The following is a 23,553-nucleotide window of genomic DNA, read 5'->3' as shown; positions in this document are numbered from 1 at the left end:
TTTCGCACGTTAAAAAATAAAAACCTCGTTGTGTCAACCACATTTACACACCGCCTCCGGTATGTTCGTCCGTCGTAAAAAAATTCGGACTGTGTTCGATTTTCTGCGTTTTTCGCATCCGTAGCAAGGATTTTGTTTTGACAATTCAGGGACACAGTACAAACGAGCGCCAAATACGAAAAAATGCATACAAAAATTTCGGACTATTTGTGCAAAGACCTTTATGTTAAGATATGCTACGCACACGTTTTGGTCCAGAACGGGCCCTCCAATAATATATCGCCTTCACGGTTTTATGTCATTTTATATAGACATGTAAAATTTCCAAAAAATCAATAAAAATGAATAAAATGAGTGAAGCTTCATTACTCAAGCATTTCAATATTTTTACTGTCTTGACAGATATTTATCTTTCCCGCCTCATGCAAAGGTATCGTTCTCCCAAAAATAAAATGTGTTTATTCACCCTGATGTCATTCCAAATCTTCACGACGTTCTTCTGCAGAACATCCCAAAAATATTTTGCAAAAATGTTGGTGACCAAACACTTAGGAACCCACTGGCTTCCGTCGTACAGACACAAAACCACGGAGACATTTTTCAAAGTATCTGCTTTTGTGTTCCATATAAAGAGCCAGATACAGGTGTCGAATGACACCGGTGAATAAATTATGAACATTTTTAAATCATCTCTTTGTTTCTTAGTGTAAGTGCCAGCATTGACCACAAGGAGGCGCGACTGCGTTGCACTCTCGAGGTGCAGAATTAAATTATTTCGATAGAAAAACCTTTGTCACACAAACATTATAATTGAATGGAGGATGTGGAGTTGACACAATGACTTAAAGTGAGTCATCAAGTCGAGTACAAATCACCAGCACAATGAATGACTCGATCAGTTATTCACAATTAGGACTGAAGAAGTAAAAGATCCTGCTCCTAGGCTCAATGCACACAGCACTAAAGACAAGGTCGTTTCAGATCATGTCACCATTTCCTTTCCCAAACTGACATACAGGCCATTGTAGGGTATGCAAAAAGAGAAATAAAAATAAACTGTTTCATCTCAAACCATGTTTATTAGTGCATTGACATGTTTGTTGTCCAGTTTATCATTTGAGATGGGCAATATCTAGTCATAATTTAAATCAGTGTAGTCTGAATGATCATATACAACTCAGCGCTAGAAGTGCTTTTTACAAAATATATATAGTCATTATCACTGAATGATATTATATACACTGCCAAACGCAACAGCAACCTATACAGTATGTGTGGTAATAAAAACATAAGAATTTGATTTTTAAAATAAAAGAATCCTCTTAGATGGGAGGGAATGGAAGCAGACATCCATCAACGACACTTTCCTTACGATGCAAGGCACTCCATACCAGCCATCTAATGTTCCAGTTTGAAAGTTTTCAGTGGATGTGTTGAGATCGGGCTCATACTCCCCGCTTTCGGTTGAATTTCCTCTTGTGGAAGAGTGATCAAAAGTGGCATCACTATTTCAGATGCATGTTCTCTGAAGCTCTTCTGTTGTGAAAAACTTATTTACTGCTGTGCAGGGTGTCCTGAAACTTGGTGCTTGTGAACCGAACATGAAAACCTTTCTTGTTGATGGTGTCGTCCGAATGAAATTTGATGACGATGGCATCGCCGGCTGAATGGATCTCCTCTGGTGGCTAAAACACATATGCAATAACAAAAGGATTGAAACGTATGGATTCAATAGCATGCATTTACTGTAGTTATAAAACAAACAGGTCTTGTCGTGAATGTTGATTGGCCAGTAGCTATTCACAAACAGTTCGCTCAAAAATGAATCATTTATTCACCTTTATGTCATTCCATGTTATTTCCAGTGATTTTGATATCATTTTAATGTATCAATATAATCAAACCTTCATGTGAAGAATCAAACGTAAGTGCTTTGAAACGCTCATGTAATGTTTGGCTTTACCCCAGAACCACAGTAGCGTCCCAGCCTGGGCGCTTTGACATCCGCCCCATCGAACAACTCAACGTAGTCGTAACCGCAGTCTGCTTCTTCCTCTATTTCAAAGGTCTGGAAGACGAGCTCCATGCCGTAGCCCTTCTCCGCAGAAATCACCCACTGGCAGTCGGACGCTCCGGGATAGTTGTTGTCTCCGAACGCAGCGTGGGAATAGAGATCCTTGGTCTTTATCTCCGCCTTTAAACTACCGCCACACTCTGAGGGCACATACAGAGAAATGATTCGCATCAACCAGAGTCAACGTTTTAATATAAACAACCCGAGATCACGTCAGACGGTACACCTGAAGAAATACCTGCTGAATGAGACGCCTTAAAGCCTCTCTTCTGTACCGAGCTATCCGAAAAGAATCGCAGGAACATACTGTCGCCACTGGAAACCACCGGTAATGGCTTCTTATTGCCACAAAAGCGTCCCAAACTGGGCGCCCTGCTGTTTAGACCGTCATACATCTCCAAATGGTCGTAGGCACACTCCTCGTGTGCTTCCATGGCAATCTCAACAAACGCCTAGGAGAGAGAATACATTTACCTGAGGAATCTCTACGAAATGATGTCATGTTAATAGTTACTACAGAGTGATAGTTAAAGGATTGTCCCTTCGTTACGATCCTATAACTTTTAAAGACTAATGTTGTCATGGTGAATGAGATCAGTACGAGTTTAATGCGGTGGCCCGGTGTGGTGGACAGGGTCCAGGTGCAGGTTCTCTTGCTGGGGTATTTATCAGGCCAGTTTGGACTCGTGATGATGCCGGAGATGCTGGAGATGACCTGGTCACAGCCCACTGAAAGCACAAAAGCACCACAGATTATCTCAGGGTTCCTACACGTTTTTCATTTCGAAATTCCATTCTTTTCCAGACTCAAACATCCAGACAGGATTTTAGATATAGTGTTTGTCCCAAACAAAAAAGATTTTCTTGAGCTACATATGTGCATTTTAGAACAATTGGAGTGCAAATTAGATAACAATAGCTAAAACCATGTCACAACGTGAGGTGTATATATTACTGTGAAGAACCCTTTCATTTAGACTAACATTCTACATTGTGTTGGGCAATGCTTCTTATTAAATGGCCAAGATGAAGAACACATGCTGCGAGCGGTGTTTTTTTTCATTGCAAATTTCAGATTATACTCTGACATTTCTACATTGTTTTCCGTTTTACACATCAGTCATTTCTTGCCTTAAAATGAGTAGTTCACACGAAAAATGATTTCGCCATTTCTTCACCCTCGTGTCATTCCACACCGGTATGACTTTCTTTCTTGTGCAGAACACGAAAGAAGATATTTTGAAGAGCATTGGAGATCAAACAACGCTGGCCACCGTTGACTTCCGTTGTACGACAAAACCTTTCTCAAAATATCTTCATGCGTGTTTCACAGTAGAAACAGGTTTTGAATGGCATGAGATTGAATATGTGTTTTTTGGGCGGGTTGAAGCTTTTAACCAGAAAAAAGGATTTTCATTCATATAAGGTAAAATGACGGACCTTCTTTGCAGTCGTGGTTATTGCTGTGCAGCACAAAGCCGCTGCGACATTGACAGCTGTAGCTCCCAAACGTGTTCACGCACTCGTGCTGGCAGCCTCCATTCTCTCTTGAACACTCGTCCACATCTGCCACAGGAGGAGAATATGTCCAAGATAATGTCGTTTGTTGGTTCATATAATAAACCGCACGGAACAAAAATTGGTTACTGAAGAAATGATCAAAGATGCCGTTGCCATACTTGAACCTTGGGCATGTTTAAGAATTTAACAGAAATGATTTTACTCATTTGATAAAACAAACATACATTTTGTTTAGGGCGTATGCACTTATGTATTTTTACATAACCGCATGTTCATCCATAGAACAATACATTTCAGCTCTCAAACGTTCCCCATACACTTCCACTGTAAATGCATCAATAGAAATGCGACATTAGATTGTTTTGACACATTGCATGAACTGAAACGCCTTCAACACCTGCTGCCGGTTTCCTTCCAAAGAGGCTTTCACGAGTTCACCTTAGCTGATAAAATAAAGTGGGATTATCTGCACGTGCTCCTCCCGAACTTGTTAATAAAACATCATGTTGAAAACTTTAAGTTCAGTTTGTAATGCTTTCAGAACCAAACATACAATCTGTTCATAATCTGATTCATAGATTTGGTCATTTGCAGGTTGTTTCGATGCTCACCAGAAAAGAAGTGAGCTTTGAAGCCTCTCTTGGACACGGTGTTGTCCGATTTGAATTCCACGCACATGCTGTTGGCCTGCGACGTGATGGCCTCTGGTTTCTCTGTGCCACAGAATTTCCCATGAAGCTTTGAGTCGGTGGACAGACCGCTTCGCACCTCAACATAATCATACTTACAAACCTTAGGACAGAAAGGAAAACTATGAATAAACACCGTAAAAAAGCATTAGCGTATTGTCGTTACGTTTTTTAGGTGCTTCTTTGAAACTAGAGTTATACCTTTCGAATGACACACGATGATCATATTTCATGTGCCATTTGAAAAGAAACAGACCTTAAAGTCCCCGTGAACCAGAAGTTGTGATTGTTTTTACTTCCGTATTCTGACACGTTTCCGAATGTGTGAAAATTTGTGGGCGTGCTTGCGCTTTTCACTGCGAATTGATTGGATGTGTAAAAACTTTCATTTTGAAATGAAACTGGCAGCAGACTGACAGCTGAAGGGGAGGAGTTAACGGATGCTCCGCCCAAGCCATCTAATGTACGTCATTTCAGGGCGGAAGTGCATTTTCAGATTTTAACTGAAGATTATGAAGGTACATGAATTTTAAAAAGAAAATGACCCACATTAACAAGCTATTTACTATAAACGCTGCAATATTTCATGAAAAAATTGTCATTTTTTATTTCACTGGGTAAACACTGTAACTATAATAGAACTGTTTTTTTTAATGGATCACCTTGAATCTGCCTCACACAAAAACATTTCTAAAATCAATTTTCTCACAACACATGGCGATGGCAACCTTGGTTCACGTCAGACAACAGAAAACCCCATATCTCCAACTCACATCATTGCCTTCGATCTCAAAAGCTTCGAGAAGCAGCGTGATGCGGTACTGCGTGGGTGCGATGAGCTGCCACACGCAGTTCTTGTTGGGTGGGTATTCCTGCGGCCATCCTGGACTTGTGAAGGAGCCGTTGAGGTTGGTCATGAATCCACCGCAGGCAGCTGCTGGGGTCAGATGAAAGAGCCATTGTAACGCAACTGGGACCATTTTGATGCTGCACAATTTCGGTCGAGATATTGCAATGTGGCTGTAATTGTAATATTGCTGTAATCTAAATGTTTAGCTCAATTGCCCAGATAACACACAAAATAATTAAACGAGGCACCTTGTTTGTTATGCAAGTCGCTTTGAATGAAAGAGATCAAATATGCATGTCTTGAGTGAATTTAAATATGTAATTGTGTAGTCTTATAGCCGTATTACATGCTTATCCTGTAAAGCTTTCATTCCCTTGAAAGTTAAAGTACAACAAACTCAAATATCACCAGACACATCTCCTTTATGCTTGCCTGCAATTATTATTCTTTACAATCATCACCAAAGCTGGGCTTGGATCACAAGTTGTTTTTGCACTATCTGCCTGGCCGGGGGGCTGCTTTAGAATTTTAAAGTTTTACTTAATTAATATTGCATATAGGAATTTATAGTCTGTTATATTTGACCTGTGCTTCTCTCTCCTTTATCCTAAATGTGTGCTCTCACTGAGCATGTGTGTGTGTGTGTGTGTGTGTGTGCGTACTTGTCTGTGTACGTACGTGTGTGTGTGTGTGTGCGTGCGCATCCGTGTGTGTGTGTGTGTCTCTATGTCTATGTGTGTTAGTACGTGTGCATATTGTGTGTGTGGAGTGTTTTGTATGTGGGTGTGTCTGTCTTCTGTGTTTTCAACCTTTTCTTGTTTCTGCAGGTACAACTTTAATTATTTTGCTTATAGTCAATATGTCTCATGTACAGCTGCTTTGTAACAATGAAAATTGTAAAAGCGCTATATAAATAAAGTTGAGTCGAGTTGAGTAAAGGGAATCAAAACAAGCATGTTATGAACACACTGATGTTTATTACACCTATTAGTTGTACACAAACACATTATGGACCGATGGAGATGCCATCAAAAATCGCAAGGGGGGACAGTTTGCCTGGCGTTCAAAATAACCCTTTCATCACATATTTCCGCAACCAATGAGGTCTTCTTTCTTTTTGGTAAATGGTTGTGAAATAAACTCTCAGAGCAGCTTGTGTGTTCATGATCATGTGTAAATTGCAGACTGCATAATTCATAGCGTGATAAGAATGTTCGTGTGTTGATTAAACTAAACAGCAACATCTATAAAATAACGTCATCTGACGTCAAATAATTCCGGACGAACCTCCATTTTATTGACCTAATTCGTGACATTAGTGTCCCTTGTTGAGATTTAGGTGCCTGCCAAAGAGTGAGGTCATTTCATCAAGACTTACTCTAATCTCCCCGCACAATTGCAACAATGACTGTAATCAAAAGCTTACAAACCGATATGACGAGTCACCAATCAAAAACCCTCAAACCCTGATTGGAGAGCAGTGAATGAAACAGCAACGACCGCCTTTTAACCAGAATATAATTGCGACCGGTTTTCCTCCATGTCTTTGATTGGTGACGTGTGGTGTCGAGGGTCCTTTGGCTTCTTTAGATATTTGCCAGGTACTTCCTTTTTCTCTAAAGCGACTTACAGGCATTCAAGTTCATCTGAAAACTGCCCCAATAACATACACTACTAAATGTCCACACGTGTTATAGGGGTCATCGTGTTGTTCGTGTGTACACGTGCAAGTATTTCACTCACCTGTACAGCTGCGGCGATCGGGCGAGAGCTCAAAGCCGGGTTCACAGGCACAGTAGAAGCTGCCCAGGGTGTTGACACAGCGTTGCTCGCAAAACCCGTTATCAGGCCGGGAGCATTCGTCGATCTCTGGAGCGGGATAGAAACGTGAAAGACTTGATGCTCTGCTATCACTCCATTGGACAACAAACATTCAAAGTAAAAAATGTAAAAGTAAGCATCACCTTTGAAGAAGTTGGCTGAGAATCCAGCTTTGTTTACAGAACCGTCAGACACGAACTTGATCCACAGCTGGTTGGAGCTGCTCTTGATGTCGTCTGGCTTTTCGTAACCACAGAAGCGGCCCAGGAGAGGACTGCTCTCAGAATCCCCGTCTCTCACATCCAGGTAGTCGTAGGCACAGTTATCGTGTTTCTCAATCTGAGAATAAAAGCACAAAGCTCAAAGAACCGATTCTGTCAGGGTCGATGGGAAGTCATTTTAGAGAAAAGCTGAGTAAGTAAAACACTTTATAGATTTGTGCTTCACTTTAGAGCTGCAATCCATAACCTTTGACCCTTGTTTCTGTTTGAAACACACAGTTGCAGGTTGCTTTACATGAGCTGAAGAGGGTCAATCGAACACGTTTCAAGAAATCTCACCCACCGGCTCAAATTATAAATCATTATTATAAGCTTATCATGTGAATCGGGGTACGGTAAGGAGACAGTTGTCAACACAGATTTTTATCCACTTGCTTTCATATGTTTTAAAATGTGACAAGCAAAACTATACAAAGTCGAATTTACAGCTATACTCAAAAATACATTATTTACTTGCTTTAAATGCGTCTAACTCAACTTTGGAATAACGTTTACCAACGTCACCATGTTCAACAACTATAAATGCACCTCATATCAACCTTGAGTTTGTTTCCCAATGAACCGGTTAAAACCTGTGCTCCCTCACTCAAAGTGGCATTCCAGCCAATCAGATTTCAGCTTGCAGCTCTGTTTTTGCAATTGTGTGCAACATGCATCAGACGGTCAGTGGGTGTTTGGTGGGCGTTCGCTCTGAGACTAGGGTTTGTTATAGAAGAACACATTGCATTACATTCATTAACAATGTACATCACCTCAAATGACTGGAAGCCGAGGCCCACGTGAAAGCCCTGGGGCACAATGATCTTCCACACACACACTTTATTGGGCCGATAGTCGTCAGGGTAATTGGGCGACTCGATCTGTCCACCGTCTCTTTCCACCTCTCCTCCACAAATAGCTGAAAGTGTCAAAAGAACATGGCAAATGAATGGCACGTCTGTTCAGACCTCACGTAGAACAAACTATGAATTTATGGAAGGTGTGAAGAAACGCTTTAGCTTAGAACAGAATCAGGATTGGCGGTACCTTCATAGACGACAGAGAACCCCTTTCCCACCCAATTACTGCTGCTACGAAACTCAATCCACAGACGGCTGTCTGTGGACACGACGGCCTCAGGTAGCTGGTCTCCACAAAAGCGACCTACAGCAAAAACACAATCAAAACTCTGTCAGAACTCATCTAGACCTTACTGTGTTGTTAGAATATTCGATTGTTTAGTGTTATACATGGTTGCCAATTACTTTCTTCCAAAACAGTCAAAAGCAGAGCGGCACAATACATTGAAATGAACAAAATAACACAAATGTGCGTATGTGGTTTGCAATACTTAAATGATATTAATACTTCAAAAAGTTATAGTCAGTTTTAGATCAATGCAGACAGTGTACATTATCAGGACGAATATGAAACATTATTGAAACATGTATGTTGGTTGCATCATTTTCAGTTTATATTGTTCTAAATGATTTTACAAAGTTAACATATTGCATTACATAGCAAGCTATGACAAAATTTTCATCTATATTCTGCAGCCCTAGTTAAGAAAAGAGATTACTTATACATGAAAATGCCAATAAAATTGAATAAGCTATGTGGGTAAAATCGAAAATGCAACCATGCAAAATGCAGAAATATCAAGATTTGATCAAATGTGAGAACCTATCAAAGGTGCATTTCTCCAATATCCGTCACGGATCTCGACATGGTCGTACCAGCACAAGTGACTTCTGTATAGATCCACTGAAGTAAAATTAAGAATGATCTAACCATAAAAAAACAGAAACAAATGAAAAATGTAAAAGATACAGTTGAAAGCATAAATCATTCTAGGTAACTAAATGAAAACAAGTATAATTTTCCTATTTGAAAATAAGTGTAATATAACAGCCTCTTATGTGCAACGAAAACGTTTTATAATAACCATTATTATTATTAATAAAATTAATAAATAATAATAAGTAGCAGCAGTAGTAGTAAAGATATTATTATTATTATTAGCTTCACAAATTGCAACAGATCATTAATAACGTGAATAATATCAGAAAAAGGGTCACCCAACAAACAAACAAAATGTTGAAAACTAGATGAGCAGAGTTATTTACAAAATAAAGTCATTATTAAATTAAAATATGATTTATCGATTTGCGTGTTCCCATTAATTATCATTATTTCAATAGCTTTTATGCAGTAGAATTAGAAGCAAACTGAATTGTACTAAAATGTAGCCTTTATTGAAACTAACATATCGTAACCATCACCGTTTTGCCCCCCCCAACAACCTGACATTGTTGACAATTTAAACTGATAAAGGGGCGATTCACATTTCGCGTCTTTTGCGCACGCAAGTTCGTTATTTTAAATGGAGATGCGCGGCAGGCGATGGGAGCGACGCGCATCGAGAAACTTTTCAACTCTGTTGAACTTATTGTCTGAACTTTTCAGAGTGCCGCACGCACACCGCGGGTCAGTTGACTAGAGAAAGCAGCGCGGCTCGCGCTTTCCGTGCAAACAGACTTTCGTCATGCGAACACTCTCACCAAGTCTGTCATGGAACAAATTTCACGATCAGTACTTTATCAAACAAATAGGGTTTTAGGCCCAATGAGATGAGATAATAAGAGATAATAATAACAAAACAATCATCTTCAATAATGGCCCGAGAATATTACAGAACACAAATGTGCTCTCGTTCCGATATAAACTTCACTCCTAACTGTCCGGACAACATATCGTCGTCCTAGTCAACAGGTGTGATTAAACCCTCTCCGAACCTGTGTGTGTTTTATACCTTCTCACCGGGCGTGACCGATATCCTCCATATGCAGTGACTGTATGCAGCGTATCCGTTGGGGAACCCAGGGGAGGTGAAGTTCCCAGTGCTGTCCTGAAGGCTCTCTCCACATCCTGTGAACAAACCAGAGCGAAGCCACACTGAGACAAACGCACAGATGCCTGACCTGGAAAGCGGATTCTCTGAATGGAAAACAGTAGCAGTTCTGCAGATGTTAAGGTTACTGTAGTTTTGAGGCATGAGCTTCGTTTGAGAGAGGGAAATCATTCTGCGCTGAGATTTAAGGAGATGATTGCAAAAACAACCCTTCGGTTTCACAGGAAAACCATTATGGCATTACGGATGTGTCATTTAATTTCCCCACTGTTGGAGGAAATCCAGAAAGCTGTTCAGTGGCTGCTACAGCGCAGATGTGCTCAGGATGTGAAGGGCCACTTACTGGGACACTTGTAAAGTTTTCGTGCTTGAGCGATATCCCCTTTGCTCAATCTCGTGCGCTGTCCGATGGGTGGACGGGCTCCATCAACATCATACTTTGGCAGCATGGTATCAAGATAGACGCCCCTAGTTTTTGAGACACAAAAGTTCACATCTTAAAAGCCTTTTAGAAGATCTGAGCGAAGGGACAAGATTGTAGAACTGACATGACACAAAAAGTCTTTCATGGCAGCTGTACATGCCTGTTGTTTGATTGACATCTGTCAACTATATACAGTCTCTTTCTCAAACTCTCTCATTGCTATTATCCAGTTCCCTTGACGACAGCGCCCACAATGGGCAGCAAAGAAGTCAGAGCGGATTTTAAAGGGATCATTGACTCATCCTCACGTCTCTCCAAACCTGCACGACTTTCTGTGCTCTGTCATTCAATAAAAAACTCTTGAAGGTGACTTAATGACACAATTTTCACTTTTTGGGTGAACTGTCCCTTTAAGCATTGCCCTCCGGCTCCCTGGAGCCCACCCTCGCATACCAGAGAACAACGGCTCTCCAGCACCGCGATTGTCCAGGACAAAAAGCCTGGAAGGCCTTTATTTGCTTTGGCCCAACTCCAGGATCCCCAGACCGTACAGTGCCGAAGGTAAAAAACCTACAATGTGAACATTTCTGGACGCGAGGCCGGCCGAAGAGGGGCCACTTTTTAAAACACCAAAAATACCCCTCATAATGTCATCTGTTGACTTTCCCACACTTCAAACCACGCGCACTGGAGGATACTCTGAAGTCTCGCACATCATCACTAGCTGTCATTAAGGAAAATCTATCTCATCGAAGTCCAGGTAAACCAGACCTGGAATTGATACTTTCATGTAAATCTAACACAAATCCATAACCAGCCACCCACCAAATACTTACGCAAGATGAAAAAGATACTGGCTAGTTACTAAGCTAAACATAAATATACAGGGTTCCCACAAACCCTTTAACCAATCAAATGCTGAATTCTATCATGTTATTTCGAATCGCTGAAAAAGCATTTTTTATGCAAATCATTTGGATTTGATAATGAACCATTCAGATTTGCAAACCAGTTTACAGATTTATTCAAAATACCAATTCACACATTGAACGTCATAATGCTTTTTTGTTCATATTGTAACGTGTATTCAAACACATCCGGATGTGTTTTTTTATTACAGTTCCCAAATAAATGACCCTAGTTTTTAATCTGGCAATAGGAACCATGACTTTATAACACAAAAGGTCTTTGCAATCCTATTTGGCGATCGTTTTTACAGTGCCTCTGAATGGTCAAAACGCCTCTCAAAATGTTTGCTACGGATGCGAAAAACGCAGAAAATCGAACCCAGTTTGAATTTTTTCATGACGGACGAAAATATCGGAGGCGGTGTGTAAGTGTGATTGACACAACGTGAGGTCGTATTTATTTTTTAACGTGTTTCGCTTTAATTTGTTTACATTTTAAGTTTAACATGCTGAATTACATTGCGGTATTATTACTCGTACACGGATTTTGCAAGGTACTGGCATAACACTGAGCTCAAACCAACAGTTTAACAGAACAGTTAGTAAAAATGAGCAATAATAATTTCTCCGTTGTTGTGTTGTACAAGTGTAATGGTTGGTCAATGTAGTGTTTGTCCCGCCTCTCCTCCATTGTGATTGGACAGCTGTGTAAAAAAGGGACAGTGACGAGCTCTGCGTTTACAGAAGAGTAGAAAACTAAAAAATGACAGGGCAAAGGAACTCGTTATATAATAAAAAATATCGTTATGATACAAGGTGCATCTAAATGCAGTGACATCAGTTTGTCTAAAATAATACAGTACGTTTGAATATTTTACGCACCATTTACATGTGGTGGGAGCAAGTAGTGTACATTTCTTTCGTACCAACTAACATTTTGAAAATACAAACATTTTCATGAATCAGAAAACTTACGTCAAAACGACTTTACGAACAATTTACGCAAGAATTCGTTCTGCTCGTGTTTCATGAATGACTGTAATCTGTGATTAGTATATATCAGCATTCTGCATGAACGAATGGCATCTGCATATTGTTTTAGACATTTAAGTAAATAATGGCTGTGATTTTTTGGCCTCTCCAACCAATCAACTTGCACCAGACAATGGAAATTGTGGTTAGAGCAAATGTGTATGAATTAAAGGCCCAAGATAAAATGCATTGACCACACATTTCTTATTGAAACAGCATGTTGGGGCAGGACAAATCAAAGATTTAGCCATGAACCACATCTGGTACTTGCTAATGCTAATTGGTCGGAAGCAGTTTTAGACGGATTGACATTTTTAATGCCAGTTTACACAAAGAACAATAACTATAAAGATATTTATAATACTAAATATATTAGTGTCTACTCCAATAGACAACGCCATGTTTATAAGCCTGCGCGAACCCTTTAAAGTTTACCGAAATTCTGTCATCATTTGCTTACCCTCGTGTCATTTTAAACCTCGTCATTTTACTTTAGGACTACATACAGATGGCCTCTAAACTAGCAGACCTTTTCATTAATTTGGGACTTAAATTGAAATGTAACGCTAATAGCAAGCAAATTACAATAAAAGTTTATGACTGCAAACCTTGAAAAAGTGTTTCTGGCGTAATGCATGATGCTATCAAAGTCATAACCCTCGCCCAGGGAATCTACATCATCAGACTCCATCTTTATGAAGTTGTACTCCTGACCTGTAAAACACAGAAAACTAGTAACAGACCCCATCACATTTTCAACTGAGAATTTAAAGGATATTTAAAGCACTATTCGGTGTCAAAGTTCAAATTAAAAATCATTCCGAACTGCAGTTCATCCGAGAGAGAGTTACTGTACCCGGCTGAATGTTTTCTCGAAATATATCAACATGATTGTCTCGGTCAGGTCGCGTGTGCTCATGCCAGAAGCCGATGACGTGTCCAAGTTCATGCACCACGATGCCAAACTTGTCACAATTCTTCCCGATGGAGATGGCCTGTGGACCTCCCCCTCTCCTCCCTACAAATGAACAACACCTTCAAAAGAGCAAAACTAGGATTACGAAACATTCTTGGACACACAAACATTTTGAGCCTTTAAACAAGAGGTTTATCTGATGTTTGTGGTTTTAGTTTGTGCCTTATTGCAGACAAACAACATCAAGTTTTGTCTGCTAGAACTTTAGTCGGAGACATATTTTGTAAATTTGAGACCAAAACATCATCTGAGGGTTTCACAAACCATAACATGTGATACTGTAATGCTGAAATTGAGTTAACACAGAAGATTAAATATTTAAACCAAAAATTTGCCCAAAACATTAGGATTCAAAATATGTGTCTTGATGACCAGAAGGCTATAGCCGTAGGTTTTCTATTGTAAACTATTAAACAGATTTTTATCCTGGCTTCCTTGAGCATTCAGAAGATATACTGGTTGTTAGGAAACATTTGTACTTTAATAGCTAAACATACAAAATTTGACCAAATCAAACTAGCGTCAGACTAACATTCTACTGCACACCAGGAATGACCACAGAGTTGTTATGGGTTTGATTTTAGTTTTATAAATATTTTTAATTAGCTTTTATTTTTCGATTGTTACTTTTTATGTTAATTTTACTTCAAGTTTTTGCAAATTTGGTATATGCTTTTTTCATTGTATAATTTATTTGTTTATTTTTGATGTTGCTATATAAAGATTAATTCATTTTTATTTTTATTTTAATTTTAAGTTTATTTAATTATTGTTTATTTTTGAGGCAACATTTCAATGTGTCCTTTAGTTAAGTTTTTCCTACATTTTTTAGGTCAATAATTAATTTAATTTCAATGAACAGAAACGTTTTCAAAGTTTTAATTTTAATAAACTAAAATAACCTTGAATGACCACCATCTTTGACAAGCAACGTGATGGTCATTACTTTCTTCGCCCATTCAAACAAAGTCAACGCACGATTTATCAAAGTTCGACAACGCTGTGTTCAATTCACACAAAGAATGCAGACAGCTCAATGGTCAATCGGACCCTAAGGTCAAGCTTCGCTTCCACACAGAAAACAGGGCTTTGTGAAGAGGGCGTCCAAAACGAGGATGTTTTGTCACATGGGCACATGGCCTACTGTTTCAGGAACTGTGGTGTCGTGGCGATCGGATCACTGGAGGGCCTCGACGAAGGCTTTGTCTGTTTTTGTCCATACAACCACACAGTAAATGTGAATTCAGAGAATTTTCAGTTTGTAGTGAACTGTTACTGTAACGCTAAAAATAATGTTAAAAAGAAACAGAAAAAGAGAGCATCAGCACAACAGTCACAAACACCCTCTACGCAGCGACACTACCTGCTGGGAGCAGCTTTGTTCTCAAAGAAAACTAGCTGTGTTTGTGCAGTTGGTGCCTACAGAAAGGCAGGAAAACAGAAAGCGCTGGAGAAAAACTCTGGGGAGTTTTAACTTCATGGAGAGATCTGCTGTGCCTTATGAAACTGAGGGGAAAACTGAAATCATTCATATGGAGGACGGCTAATGGTGAGTTATCGTCTATAGAGACCGGCAGGTGAACTTACCCACATGGCCGGATGGTAAAGACGATGTAGCTCTCCTCTGTACTTCTCTCCACAAAGGTCACGCAGGTATATTTCTCCCAGTGACGCATAGCTTGCTTGAAAACCGCTCGCTGGCTGCCTACAGGGGTTTGGGTTTAAATCGTTAAAGACCTGTCCTGGAGTCATCCAGGTCAAATGGAAACTGCATCTAAACTAGTCGGCTGCAAAATAAAACTATTTAGGGTTAGCGTTAAGCTTTGAGCTGGAATTGTGTTTAGGTTATTGGTTGGTCTAGAGCGCTTTTCCACCATCGCGCCAAATCGTTCTCGCTGCTTTATCGTTCCACTCCGTGTCGATCCATGCCAGCCGGTGCGTAAATGGTTTCATTTTCTACCACAGGGCTGATATTTAGAATGTAAACACAAACGCGTCACGCGCTGCCTTGGTAAGACAAGAGACTGAGCTATAACGCCTTTGCGCGCATTCATTAGCACGATTCAGCACTGTTAGACAACCGTGCCGAAAATTCTGAGCCGAGAACAGTTTGTAATCGTGCCGTGTTGAACCAGGCTCACGTGGAAACATAACTGTAACCGTTTCAGACTGTGCTTAGAACGGTTCGGCGCGATGGTGGAAAAGCGCTCATGGATGCGAGCCCAACATACTATGAAAGAAATATACGAAACAATCCTATAAAAAATAAGACTAAATAAAACAAAATATCGTTGAACAATGCTGCTTAATATACACAAAATAATAAAAAATGAGATAATATGAAATATGAAGTAATTAAAAAAACAACATAAAATACAGTATAATATATAATAATAGAAACTGATATTTCATATCCAACACTTTAACTCATAAATCAGAACTATTAGATATGCACAGATACAAAACCTTTTCACCGATACAGTGATACTGAAGATTTAATGAATATTTCTTATCTTTCTGAATGTTATTAATTCATATAATGACAGACATTTTCTATATACAGAGCACAAAATCATTGCACTTTACTGTCCTCTTTTTATCTTCTATCCGCTGTTTTAAAAACGGTCGAGGCAAGAAGACAGTTTTTTATGTAGCTCTACTTGCTCAATAACAGATTTTTGCTTATTTTTAGCCCAAAAACGTTATGGATTGCAGCATTAACAATGAAATAAAAAAGTACAAAATCAAAAGTGGCATCTTACCACTAAAGTTGCCACTAATAATATACGGGATGATGCCATCCGGCCAAACTCGCTCAGGTCTGGCGGTGGCTGCTCTTCTTCTGCGTAGGAGAATTCGACTGGCCAAAACCGAGTCGTCCTCTGCATTGCCACTGGCTGAGGCTCTGTTAGCTAGAGCAAAGCCGATACTTTAGACAACACATGCATTTAAAATAGTTTGTATAAAATTGCATGTTTCACATATATAACATACCGTTTACATATAAATTTGTGATTGTACATTAGATAGTATGACTGCCTGGTATAGCAGCATGTTTTTAATGACCATACAGACCTGATTCAGATATAGAGAGGTTGGAAGAGGCATTCAGTGCAGCAATAATGTAGTTCAACTTCAGCAAACGCAAGTCCTCCTCATCCAGAGCTATATCCCCCAGATAGGCAGCTAAAACAGAGATTTACAAACTCTTAAACACAAACAAGGGTCTGTTCTAAAACACATTTTATTTCTTGTCCCTCGGGACTGACGGGGAAAATATCTTGCCATAATGAGAAGCATTCAGCCCGATACAAAGTTCTTGGTAATTGAGTGCATGGGGACCTGCAGGGGACCAAGAACCAGAATCAGAGGTCAGAGGCACAATGGCACAAGGCCAGCAGAGACACTTAAGTAACTCTCTGGGGTCACACCTGCAATCTTTATGTTTCCAGCTCAGAGATTTAATAGACTTTCAAGCCTGGCAGGAGATGCTGAAAAATATCCACATACTAGAAACAACATCCAGACTGGGTTGACTTTGCCCCAGGGTCTGTCTAATTACAAATATGATGTGTGTGTCTAAGACTTCAAACTTAAATAATAAAGCACAGGTGGCATGGCTTTATTTAAAAGGCCTTTAGCAAATTCAGCTGTGCCTGTAAAACTGTGACCCAGGGCTAAATTCAGAGCACCGTGAGGGATTATTCTATATGGCTCTGAAACATACAGACAAACCATGGCGTGGGTCAAAGGAGGGGTGGGATGTTGATCAGTACTGGCTTGGGATGGGCTTCAATCACGCGTCTCAACCAATGAGAGCATTTGGGGTTGGCCTGACTGCTGAAGTGCGCACATGAAACAGGAACACCAGAACTGAATGGAGAAAGGTACCGAACTCTTACATGGACATTTCATTTTAAATCTCTTCCAGACAGCAGAGTTGATAAAACAAAGGCTCCAGATTTTCTTAATGGTCGCACCAGTGCGACTCCCAAAATAATCAATATATAATTTTTGAGCGTTATAATTTAATCAGCAGGCGGTGCATCCAGTCACTCCATTTCGTCTCCCCTCCTTCAGCCATGCACTTTTCTACCCACAAAGACATGATATGCGGTGGTGTAAGAGAGGCGCATTTAATGCTATTGATGATAAAGCGGAAAGACCGACAAAGCATCGCTAAAAATAAATACAATAGCCTGCCGAATACAAAAAGTTCCCCGGCAACGATAACAAATTGTGTTGCATGTATTGTATGCAGTATAAACCTAATGCAGAAAACGTGTTTAAACGTGCGCCCAGAGAGTCAGAGCGCAAACTAAAAAAACCTGAGTTCTCGTTCACGTCTTCTTACTTGGAAACGGACACAAAAATAGGTCAAAATTACCATATGAGCAAGGATCCTTGTAAAAGTAGTCCGTTTCTTGAATGTAACAGCTGGGGAACAAAACGGCCACGTCACAGTTTTAGATCCGTATATAGTGTTTGTTAATCGACGTCACGCCATGCTGAATGTTGCGCCATCTTGGGAGGATCGCTGCTAGTGTGTTCAATGCAGTGTTTTGTTTTTCTTGTTTGATTAGGAAATATAACTATGGTAGGTCGGTCTTGCTGTGTTAAAAACTGCAATAGCATTATGCAGAGTTGTTCAGGAAAAGCCCCTGGCTCTTTCATGTTCGATTTCTCCATATATCATACAAAACAAGTAACAGTACATATCAAATCAATAATAGCAGCAGATTATGATCCTCCCAAGATGGCGGCGCCATTGCAACATGCAACATAGGGCGTGACGTCAGCTTCACATTCTCTATATCTCTATAGAGCGTTCTTAAAGGGGCAGCAGCATAATAAAGATCTCTTTTTATAATGTTCATCAAACAACCTTATGACGGGCCCAAAACACTCACTCATATTAAAGGAATTGTGTTCTCTTTATATGAGTTGTTAAGATAAAGAAAAAAGTAGCATACAATAATTTAGTTGTTAAAGATTTGCTTTAAATACACTTTAAATACAGTACACTTTAAACTTTGTGTTGAAAGTGAGTTTATTTATAAGCTATAAATTCAATAATTATTATAACTTGTTTTTATATATCAAACGTTAATACCCTGGCAGTGGCAGATAGCTTTGGTTTCATATTTAATTTAATTACGTTACAACAATTTACAACAAATATTTTAAGTTAAACTTGTTAACTGCTACTATGTAAAGGAAATACTGTTGTAAAAAAGCACATTATTTTTTTTAAAGTGTTTGCAAACCAAATCTTATTGCACTTTTGTTCATATACCAGTACTTTAAAATAAAAGTGCACAATACACTTTTTTTACACTTTTGAATTCATTATTGAATTTTACACTTAACAATCGCGATTAATCACTGAAAATTCATGCGATTAAAAAATGTAATCCTTGCCCAGCAGCCAGCACTCATTTTTACGTTTTGACATCTTTCTCCCCTAAAGTTATCAATCGTCTTGCCATACCAATCATCTAAGGGCAGAATCCCCCAAATTCATTTCAGAAATAAATTTCAGGCCCTGAAACATAAAACAAGTTAATTCCAAGAACTAATGTCTAATGTCTGAATAACCCCTCAATGGCATAAAACTACACTTTCTGTGTTTTTTCAAAAACATGTTTTTAAATGCTTTAAATTTACAAGAACGTAAATTTTTACGTACTACAACTTTAAACGATTCATTTGTATGTCGGTGATTCAACTGAGAACAGCCTGGATATCTTTATTTAGGACACCTTGCATAACTGTATATAAGGTAAATCATTATTTGGATGAATCACAAGATGGCTCATTCAAAAAAATCCAAAGATCAATACGTCAATACACCATGTAGAGCATTCTCACACACTTTAATGAAGTAAATTGCTAACAAATAAGAAATGATCTCATGTGCAAGTGCTGGCAGCCAGGCAGCTATATAAAGCACTCACGGCTTTAAACAAAAAATTGTGACTTGATGGCATATTTAATTGGTTTGTTGACTCTTTGATAGTGCGGAACAGTTATACCCCTCATGTTCTCCACCTGGCAGGAGACTTTATTAAGCCTGAAACATATGCCAAACAAAACAAAGCTCTGCATGTTTGAGCATGTTTTCCCATAATTGCGGTTTTCGTCAACTACTCACACATTCCTGTCAATTACTTTTTTGCCCTTAACGCTAGACAAAGAAAGAAATCAATCACGGCATACCTATTTCCACATTACAATGTGCAATCTAACAGACTTGACAGAAAAATAACCACGTATCAACCTCTTCATCTTCCAAGCCGTTTTGTTCAAAAACTGACCGTGGAAAAAATTGCCACAATAAACATCGAAAGTTCAGTGGCATTGACGGCTTATTAATACATTGATGTGCCTCCACAGAATCTGTTCTTAGCCACTGGACAAACATACAATCAGTGTAACCAACACATATCGTCGCCTTAGAATTATACGGTTCTATCTGACATTTTTGTCAAAATTGAGTTATTCACATATTCTGATTCTGTGACAACTTATGTACATTATGCCATGTTTGTTTTTTTAAACGGGTTCTATCTACAAAATCAAATTATAATTTGGTTCTATAAGGTTCTATCTGTGAGCCAATCAGCACTTTGAATGCACACAAGAGGACAAATCAGGATCAGCTGTCTATGTCATGTGACCAGACTCCTAAGTGACAATGGGAAATATCTGATATACAGTATATTAGCCAGCAGCGCTAGCTTCCTAATTCCCATGTTTACATGAACCCTCATAATGCCATTAATGCCTTACATTTTACAGTATTAAGCCCAAAATCAGACCAAATAGTCAACAATGTCAACAGTCTGAATTACAACAATAACCATGATCATGTTATTTCAGCCATACACATCTCTAGTCATTTTACCTGTCCCACTTTATGTGGAATAAAGTCTAGGTCAGATTACAGTAAATGCTTTCGGTCTAAACCAACGGAAACTTAATGATTCCTGCAATAATGTGTTGAAATACTCATCATATACCTAACTAAAATTAACATCTGCACTATAGATCAAACATTCACTGCTGCCTTTTATGCTTAACTTAACAAAAAGTCATGCTTCCTAAAATATCAAATAAATGAAAGCATGTAAATGCAACCTTTTTAAACGGCAACACATTATAACGCTAATTTCATGTTTAAAGTAAATTGCTTGTTTTGCTTGAATTAATGTATTGCAGATAGAACCTTAGAACCTTCTGATTCTGAAAAATCACTTTCTGTTTAGAATGATATCAGCCATTGATCTGTTCCAAAAATCCCCATTTACAAATGTCAGAAAATGTTGATATTGTACATTTAGAACACATTTAGGGTCTCTGCCTTTTTCACGTAGGAAAGAGATTTGTTCCCCATTTCATTTTCGCTATATGAAATGCGAAAACTCAAAATCTCAAAACTACTCAGATACAGTAGAACCTTATAATTCTAAGGCGACGATATGTACAAAATGTTTAATAAAAATATATACGTTTTCATAATGGTGCTAACTCTTCCGGTGGTAAACCACTGCGTGTATTGTAACCTCCTGAATCGTGTATTGTCTGAATCTAAATAACATGTATCTGGATGAAACTCCATCTGGTCTCGTTCAAATGCACACCAACACATTTCAAACCAACTCCAGTGTTAAACAACCCTGTTAGATCCATTATGGGCGTTAAAAGCTACAGTGAGAGAAGGGTAACACGGTTGGGTAACATTTCACCCCGGGGGACCTGCCACATTAAAATCATTACTCTGAATGATTTTTGTTCTTTAAAGGAATAGTTCACCAACATATGAAAATTCTGTGGTAATTTACTCACCCTCATTTCATACCAGATAATGCCTTCCTTTTTTCTGTTGAACATAAACCAAACATTTTATATTAAAATGCAGTCATGTTATCGACTTCTTATATGGGGGGAAACATGGCAAAAGCACTTGCCTCCATCATTAAATCCATGGCAACATAGACGTAAATAATGAGAAAATTTTGTATATTCGGGTGAACTATTCCTTTAAACCCGTCCGACTTTTTAACGTAACGCAGGCATGTTTCGCTTCCGTTTTGCCCCACATTAAATTTATAAAGACATTTTCATCCTCCATCCAAACCATTTCCTGCCTGGAGTTTCTGCAAAGGAAAAGCAATAAAATGGCTTGATATTTACAACATGTTGTATCTCATCACTGCGGGTATGACATTCTAATTCATCTGCTATTTCAGTACTGTGCATAACAATGATGAAATGAACTCTCTCGATGTGCTCAGGCCACATAACATTCTTGTTAAGACAGACGGGTTTTAATGACATGATGTCCACTGCATGCTGGGAGGATAATGAAAAATTGTCAGAGAAGTGACAGCCCTACTTGAAAACACATTTGATAACACACCATGAACTAAATGCAGCTTTAAACGCCTGACTGTTAAAAACACACACGTTTTTGCATAAAAGCCATCAAACTCTACATAGCCATCACAGGGCGGTTGGAAATTCAGATAGGGTCACTGAAGTCTCAGCAGGCAAAGAACCTGTTTGAATGATTCAAATAAAAAGGCTACAACAGCCAGGGTTGATATTTTTGCTGGTGAAGGCATTAGAATGCGTTTTGTTGGTGTTTGCGGAACACGGCATGACCGAGGCGACATTTAAACAATAGATATTAAATTCGACTATAAGAGCCCAGACAATTATTCGAGTCCCTATTCAGTGGCCAGCTGTCTATCGCCGTTGCAAAGATTTGCCCACTGAATAGGAGCTTTGTGCGTGCAGGACATCAGTTTAAACTAGTACAGGCCATCAAAACTTGGTTAGATAACTTTAGTCTTCGTCCAAGGGTATTTCGAGCTTTGTAGGTTGCTGTGAGTTTTGCACTGCCTGAGGATGCTGGCTTCTGGATCCCCTCAAAATCTCATCCGCCCGGTTCTCATGCTGTCATGCAGAACACAGCCAAACAAAACAAACCCGCACGCTACAACACAACGCAATGCAAACAGCAAAGCAACACAACACAAAACAAAACAAACACAATGCAAAGGACAAGCAATAAACAAAACAACAACAAAATCCCACATCCTTCTCGACCCGTGAAGATATTGATACAAGTTGCGTGTTGCATATTACCGGCTTTGCAGGGGTCCTTGTAGTCGACCGCATCACTTTCTGCTGGACCTGTGCGATACTGCGCGTTCACGTCCACTTCGATCGTTATTAAAAGTCGAAGACTGAAGACAAGCGAGCATGTCCACAGGGATTTCATGACGGGAACGAGTGCGGCTGTGGAGCTGGAGCCGGCGGAGAGGCTGTGATGGGATTTTGGAAAGACTTGGGAAAATGGGAGCTAACGGGAAGGCGGGTTTAGAGAAGCGAGGCTTTGCTCTCTTCAATGTCTTTATTCTAGTCCAGTGATTCGCTAACATACCCGGGCCCCGGGCCAGCATCAAGCTTGCAAACATCACAGATCGGAGGTCAGTGCACTCAGAGCGCTCTGAGCCCCTCTGTGCGTGCGTGCGTGCGTGTCCGGGCTCTTGACAGAAATGCAATCATGTGCGCGAGAGACAATACGACTGGCTTCAGCGAATTACTATTATGTTTTTTCACTCAGGGTTGTGAGATCTTATATTTTTTCATAAATATTCATAAAAAACAGCGCGCGCTATTTTCGAAATGACAGCGTCAAGCTGACGTTAACTTACCTGACTGAAATCGGTGTCCTGGGAATCACAGCGTTGTCGGGTTCGTAAACAGTTGCAGCATCTTGGCTTTAGGCTTTATTAAACCTGTCACTGACAAGTCAGAAAGGCTATTTGCGTTTGAATCGTTTTGAACGTTCAGGTGAAAAGTGTGCTCAACTTCTTGAGGTGCTGCGCAGGACAGACCGTAAAGTATCGCGAGAGCGTTTAAAAAAAACATAAAGGAAAAGACTACTCTCGCGATATAACGCGCGACTTTTTTTACGCTTCGTCGAGATGCGGTCCAGCCGTCAAAATTAACAACTTTACATTGAAAATTGACAGACATAATGTAGTATTTATTATACTTGTTAAAACATGTAATT

At 39.4% G+C, this 23,553-nt stretch overlaps 1 protein-coding gene across 2 annotated transcripts; it reads right to left on the bottom strand.

Moving 5' to 3' along the window:
* Positions 1 to 3: 3 nt before the first annotated feature.
* bmp1b (bone morphogenetic protein 1b) lies at positions 4 to 22,850 on the bottom strand. 2 transcript variants are annotated; one of them, XM_057321489.1, is made up of 20 exons: positions 22,620 to 22,850; positions 16,542 to 16,652; positions 16,229 to 16,378; positions 15,054 to 15,171; positions 13,347 to 13,525; positions 13,099 to 13,204; positions 10,470 to 10,594; positions 10,028 to 10,143; positions 8,899 to 9,001; positions 8,263 to 8,379; positions 7,989 to 8,134; positions 7,099 to 7,294; positions 6,878 to 7,003; positions 5,058 to 5,221; positions 4,207 to 4,387; positions 3,515 to 3,640; positions 2,676 to 2,803; positions 2,313 to 2,526; positions 1,964 to 2,214; positions 4 to 1,685 (listed from the first exon to the last, which is right to left on the bottom strand). In XM_057321489.1, the coding sequence occupies exons 1-20, from the start codon at positions 22,753 to 22,755 to the stop codon at positions 1,551 to 1,553; spliced, it is 2,928 nt and encodes a 975-aa protein (XP_057177472.1). In that variant the 5' UTR covers positions 22,756 to 22,850; the 3' UTR covers positions 4 to 1,550. The 2 variants fall into 2 exon arrangements, with proteins under 2 accessions (XP_057177472.1, XP_057177473.1); XM_057321490.1 differs by having other exon boundaries at positions 5,058 to 5,218.
* Positions 22,851 to 23,553: the final 703 nt, after the last annotated feature.

The sequence above is a fragment of the Triplophysa rosa genome, linkage group LG22 (genome assembly GCF_024868665.1).
Source record: "Triplophysa rosa linkage group LG22, Trosa_1v2, whole genome shotgun sequence".
In the NCBI taxonomy this organism is placed as follows: Eukaryota; Metazoa; Chordata; class Actinopteri; order Cypriniformes; family Nemacheilidae; genus Triplophysa; species Triplophysa rosa.
The sequence above is the reverse complement of the archived record's forward strand: the minus strand, read 5'-3'. Positions and strand labels throughout refer to the sequence as shown.